At 46.4% G+C, this 6,657-nt stretch overlaps 1 protein-coding gene across 1 annotated transcript in view; it reads right to left on the bottom strand.

Moving 5' to 3' along the window:
* Nucleotides 1-6,593, bottom strand: part of LOC122546659 (adhesion G protein-coupled receptor E4-like) — a gene marked incomplete at both ends in the record, with an annotated part of 9,840 nt that extends 3,247 nt beyond the window's left edge. Inside the window, 2 exons of the mRNA XM_043685325.1 lie at nucleotides 4,223-4,458; nucleotides 6,390-6,593. Coding sequence (XP_043541260.1) covers nucleotides 4,223-4,458; nucleotides 6,390-6,593 — 440 coding nt within the window. The remainder of the gene's footprint in view (nucleotides 1-4,222; nucleotides 4,459-6,389) is intronic.
* Between the last annotated feature and the right edge of the window lie 64 nt (nucleotides 6,594-6,657).

The following is a 6,657-nucleotide window of genomic DNA, read 5'->3' as shown; positions in this document are numbered from 1 at the left end:
GAAATTGCGGGGGTATCCGTTTTTGGCGAATACATTGTACAGGTGTTCTTCCTCTTTTTGCAGTTCTGGTGTGCTGCAGTGTGTTGTGGCCCTTTTGAACAGTGTCTTGATGCAACTTCTTTTGTGTGTGTTGGGGTGGTTGCTTTTGTGAGTTTTAAAATATATAAGTTTACTTACTCTCACACATCTATCCCAAATGTAAATGTGATGTCTCACAGACTTATCCCACACATAGGGACAGGGAGGCAGTGGTGATAATGTACTGGAACATTCATCCACAATCTCCAGGGTGATGTGCTGAGGATTGGAATCTGAATCCCACATAACAGATAGTGGACTTAAAAAAATTATTCTAATGATGACCATGTAACCCCCACTGCCTGTTGTTAAAAATCTGGTTCAGTAATGCCCATCAGGGAAGGATGTTTGCCACCCTTGCCCAATCTGGCCTACACGTGACCTCTGACCGACTGAATCTGAACTACGTAATGAAGTAGCCTGGAGGCACGATCAGTTCCAATGCAACTGGGGATGGACAACAAATTTCCAATGATACCCATATCCTGTACAGAAACAGAAAAGGTCCTGACAAACTGGAACATTGTGCAGGTCAAAGGTTATCCTCTTCTAAAGGTTGTAGTTATCTCAGTCTCTCATTTACAGCCTCCCATGAAAGAGGCTTGGAATTTCTCGGATGGTTTAATCGCTTTGAAGTTGAAGCAAGTTTCCGGTCCAAGATGGTGGTAGAGTAGGACGTTTCAGCCGGAGCATGTCTGCTGGACCCATTCTTTTCCCTTTCCTTTTTTTTCTCTCTCTTTGTGTTCTATTCTCTTCTTCTCTCCTGGCCTCCAACACTCTCGGCCTCAGCGCAGACATGACGAGGTGTCCTTTCGGCCCGTCATAGCGGCCTCTTGGCCTGGTGTAGCGATCTCCCATATTAGTCTCCCACCTGGTGTGGCAGCACCTCGGCAGTGCAAAGAACAAAGGAAATTACAGGAACAGGCCCTTCGGCCCTCCACGCCTGCACTGATCCAGATCGTCTACCTAAACCTGCCGCCTATTTTCTAAGGATCTGTATCCCTTTGCTCCCTGCCCGTTCATGTATCTGTCTACATATATCTTAAATGATGTTAGTGTGCCCGCCTCGAGCACCTCTGCTGGTAACGTGTTCCAGGCACCCACCACTGTCTGCATGAAGAACTTTCCACACGTATCTCCCTTAAACATTCCCCTCTCACCTTGAACTCGTGACCCCTAGTAATTGAGTTCCCCACTCTGGGAAAATCTTCTTGCTATCCACCCTGTCTATACCTCAATCAGGTACCCCCTCAAACTCCGTCTTTCTAATGAAAATAATCCTAATCTACTCAAACTCTCTTCACACCTTGAGCCCGCCATCCCAGACAACATCCTGGAGAAACTTCTCTGCACCTTCTCCAAAGCATCCACATCCTTTTGGTAATGCGGTGACCAGAACTGTACCCAGTATTCCAAATGTGACCGAACCAAAGTCCTATACAACTGTAACATGACCTGCCAACTCTTGTCCTCAATACTATGTCCAATGCCATATGCCTTCTTGACCTGCACTGCCACGTTCAGGGTACAATGGACCTGAACACTCAGGTCTCTCTGTACATCAATTTTCCCCAGGGCTTTTCCATTTTGCGTACCATTCGCTCTTGAATTGGACTTTCCAAAATGCATCACCTCACATTTGCCCGGGTTGAACTCCATCTGCCATTTCCCTGCCCAGCTCCCCAATCTATTTATATTATGCTCCATTCTCTGACAGTCCTGTCCTATCTGCTACTACATCAATTTTAGTGTCATCTGCAAACTGGCTAATCAGACCACTTATAGCTTCCTTCAGATCATTTAAATATATCACAAATAACAATGGTTCGAGCACAGAGTCCTATGGAACACCACTGCTCACAGTTCTCCATTTTGAGAAACTCCCTTCCAATACTATGCTCTGTGTCCTGCTGCCAGCCAGTTCTCTATCCATTGAGCTAGTACACCCTGGACTCCATGCGACTTCACATTCTCCATCAGCCTACCATGGGGAACCTTATTAAATGCCTTACTGAAGCCCATGTATATGCCATCTATAGCTCTTCTCTCATCAGTCAACTTTATCACTTCCTCAAAGAATTCTACCAAGTTGGTAAGACATGACTTTCCCTGCACATCTCCTCAGTGAAAAGTGATGCAAAGCATTCATTAAGAATCTCACCCATTTTGCCTGAATCCATGCATAACTTTTGTCCTTTGTCCTTGAGTGGGCCAACCATTTCTCTTGCTCCTTATATACGAATTGGGATTTTCCTTAACCCTGTTTGTTGAAGATATGTCATGGCCCCTTTCAGCCCTCTTAATTCTTCATTTCAGATTGGTCCTACTTTCCTGATATTCTTCAAAATCTTTGTCTGTTTTCAGTTGCCTAGACCTTATGTATCCTTCCTTTTTCCTCTTAGCTAGTCTCACAATTTCACCTGTAGGTGGTGATCTCTCAGCTTGGCATGGCCTCAGCATGCCCTCAGATCTTGAGGTGATTCCAGAGTGATCTCCCAACCTCATGAAACCTGAAGTGAAGCCCTGTGTAGTCTGGAACCAGGGCTCTGTGCGGACTGGAGGCTCAGCCAATGTGGACTGGAAGCTAGGCCCGGTGCGAACTGAAGGCTAGGCCCGGTGCAGATTGAAGGCTAGGCCCGATGTGGTCTGGAGCCAGGGCCCAGTGTGGACTGGAGGCTAGGCCTGGTGTGGTCTGGAACCAGGGCTTGATGCGGACTGGAGACTAGGCCCAGCGTGGACCGGAGCCAGGACCCGGTGTGGTCTGGAGTCAGGGCCCGGACCACACTGGAGGCTAGGTGCCAGGGTAATCTGGGTTGGAAGACCGTTGTTTTTCTCTGTACCCTCTCCAGTGCTGTCACATCTGTCCTGTCAGGTAGATTTCAGAACTGTGACCTAACCAATGGTTTGTATGATTCTGACATAACCTCCCCACCCTGAAACTTGATTAACAAACTCGTAGGGACCCTTCAGCGCAAATTGTCCATGCCAACCATAATCCTAAATTAAACTCGTCTCACTTTCCCACATTTGGCCCATATCGCTCCAAATCTTTTCTATCCACATAACTGTCTGAGCATAGGCCTCAACAAGTACATGGACAGGCCTCTACCAAACTCAGTGTAATCCAATCTCTCCTTCCTCACTGTTTTTTGCGCTTTAAAGTTCTCAAAATAATTTTAAGTGAACTTTATTTTTGCTTCTGCTCTAGGAAATACAGGGAAAAACTGCAAAAGAAAACTCCAATGCAGAGCAGAGGCAAGATTCACACCATTCTCCTTCCGCTACCTTCACACAATCAAAGATGGAACAATTAAACACTGCAGCCCAAGGATGCTATATAAATGCAGGTGATAGGTTTCATTTTGCCCACTGACCAAATTGAAGCATCCATGGTGCTCCAATCAGTGATTAAAATGTTCAACGTACACTGACCACGATTGATTCTCACATTCCAGATCCACACACTCCCGTGTCATCAAAGACCCTTCCCGCCCCGGTCAGAATCTCTCCCACAATTTTCCGTCAAGCAGAAGATACAAAAGCTTAAAAACACGTCCCAACAGATTTGAGAACAGCTTCTTCCCCACTGTTACTGGACTTCTAAATGAACTTCTCAAATATAATGTTGATCTCGCTCTCTGTGCACCTTCACTGCAGCCATAACATTGTATTCCTCGCTCTGTTCTCTGACCCGAATGCACTTTGTATGGTATGACCTGCCTGCACTGCACGCAAAACAAAACTTTTCACTGTATATGGGTACATGTGATATTAATAACTCAAATCAAAATCAGTCTATGCATCGAAACTGATCCTTGACCTGTGCAATGATTAAACCTTCCCTCCACAGCGCCTTAACTTCAATGCACATTGTCAAAAGACACACCACACAAGGTTATAGTCCAATGCGTTTATTTGAAATCACAAGCTTTCAGAGCGCTGTTCCTTCGTCAGATGAAGGTCACTTCACCTGAAGAAGAAGCACTGCTCTGAAAGCTTGTGATATCAACTGACCCATTGGAGTAAAATCTGGTGTGGTGCATCTTTCTGTTGTGTCCACCCCAGTCCAACACCGGCACCTCCACCTCAATGCATATTCACTCAGCTCAGGCACAGAAGATGTCGGGGTAGTCTCTGTACTCACATTCGGTCGGTCCCATAGCCTTTGGCATTGACCGCGGCAGTCACGATCACAATGACTGCCGGGCACCCGTAGCCGATGGGGTACATCAGTCTCCGGGGAATGACACGGGTACGGGAGAAGTTCACCACTTTGAGATTGAGCACCATGAGGCAGAGCTGGACAGCTTCCAGACACATCCAAAAGAAGGCAGCCAAGAACAAATAGTGTAATCCGCCGGCAACGGTGGCACATAAAACCTAGAGAGAAGCAAAGTTAACTCAGTTCGATTGATCAGATGTAATGAGCTCGTCCCTTTGACTCTTGCCATCCTGTGATGCCCACATTACCACCGACGGGTATGATGGGAATTACAGCCAACAGACAAATACAGCTGGTGTGCCACTCTACACTGGGTGCCTGAAATAAAACGTGGTTACGGAACAGCTTTTCTCACCCAGCAGGTGGTTAGGGTCGACAGTACAGCGGCTCTATTGAAGTGCTGAAGAGGAAATTAAGGGTCTGAAAGGGTTAATTAATTGTCAGATAATTAAATGGGTGGCGCAGTGGTTCAGTGGTGAGTACCACTGCCTGACAGCGGCAGGGACCCAGGTTCGATTGCAGCCTTGGGCGACTGTCTGTATGGAGTTTGCACATTCTCCATGTGTCTCGTGGGTTTCATCCCGAGGGGTCCGATTACCTCCACAGTCCAAAGATAGACAGGTTAGGTGGATTGGCCATGCTAAATTGCCCACAGTGTTCAGGGATGTGCAGGTTAGGCTGATTAGTCATAGGAAATGCAAGGTTAGTGAGGGTTGAGTCTGGTTGGGATGTTCTGGGTAGAGTCAGTGAGGACGTGTTGGGCTGAATGGCGTGATTTCACACTGGAGGGATTCTGTGAAAATGGGCTTTGACAACCATAATCACGCCAGGCGACTTCAGTGTCTCAGTGCTTTCCTTCAGAAAGTAGTGTGTAATTAAATGCAAAACAGGATAACATCTAGAATTGAGGGGTCAAACATGTGCTGGTCCATCACCCTAGTTCCACATGCATGCTGACTCAAACATCTTAATTGGACACTTCACATCTCTCACTACATTCCCAATAGAACTTCCTTTTTCTTTATCCATGGGATGATTACATCACTGGCTAAGCAGCATTCATTATCCATCCCTAATTGTGCAGTAACCACATTGCTCTGGGTCTGGAGTCACATGTAGGCCAGACCAGGTAAGGATGGCAGATTTCCCTTCTGCAAAGGACATAAGTGAAGCAGATGGGTTTTCCTGACCATCGACAATGGATTTAGGGTCATCCTTAGATTTTTCATTCCAGATTTTGTTTTAATTGAATTCAAATTCCGCCATCTGCCTTGGCAGGATTGCAGGGAAATACTCTGGAAAATTCCTCTCGGACTTTCTCAAGTGAGAGGAAGCAGGACCAAGTGTCATGATAGAGACCCCTGGTCCTTCCCAATCTGTCCAGATATATTTATAATCCTGGAATTCCCTCTCTAATAGCACTGTGGGTGTACCTCCACCACATGGACTTCAACGGTTCAAGGTGGAGTCTCATCATCACCTTGTGAAGGGAAACTGAGCAACGGGCCATAAATATTCTTGAGAGGACTTGACAGTGTAGATGTGGAAAAGTTGTTTCCTCTTGTGGGAGAGTCTAAGACCAGAGGGCATCATCTCAGAGTTGGAGGTGGGGGAGTCACCCACTGAAGAGTTAAGGAGGATTTCTTTACTCTCAGAGGAAAGGGAAGCTGTAGAATCCTTTGCTGCAGGGAGCTGTTGAGGTTGGGTCACTAAATATATTGAAGGCTGAGACAGACAGATTGATTATCTCAATTAAAATGGGGCTAGTTGAGGTTGGGCCTTCCCTGCTTTTTCCCTCTAACCCTTGATTCCCTCAATCTGTCTGTCCTAGCCTTCAATATGTTGAGTGACCCAGCCTTAACAGCTCTCTGCGGTAGAGAATTCCACGGAATCTCTACCCACCGAGTGATGTAATTCCTCCTCATTTCTGTATTAAATGGGTGACCCCTTACATTAAGATTGTGCCCTTGAGGTTTGAGAATGAAGGTTAATGTCATGGAATTCGGCAGTATGGAAGTGAATCCGGATTTTAGGAATGACCATTGATAAGACAGCGTCATCAGGATGTAGGGGGTCAAAGCAGCCTTACCGTGCATGTGTCGATGGAGCTTGCTACCAGGAATAGCAGTTCTGCCAGGAACAGATTCAGACACAAGTGTGCCTTGATGGTAGTATTGATGTTTTGAATGGCCTGGCAGCCGAAGAAGGTCACAATTGACACCAGGAGGCACAGCAAGGATAGAGACAATCCAAAATAGGTGATCCAGCTGAGAATGGAGAGGTGCAGCTGGTCCTGAGAAACAATGGATGCAATGGAAGACAAATTAAATACAAGACATCGGGTTGCATCATCCCAC

This window comes from Chiloscyllium plagiosum, unplaced genomic scaffold (assembly GCF_004010195.1).
Source record: "Chiloscyllium plagiosum isolate BGI_BamShark_2017 unplaced genomic scaffold, ASM401019v2 scaf_41222, whole genome shotgun sequence".
Taxonomy (NCBI): domain Eukaryota; kingdom Metazoa; phylum Chordata; class Chondrichthyes; order Orectolobiformes; family Hemiscylliidae; genus Chiloscyllium; species Chiloscyllium plagiosum.
This window is presented reverse-complemented; position numbering and strand designations above follow the sequence as displayed.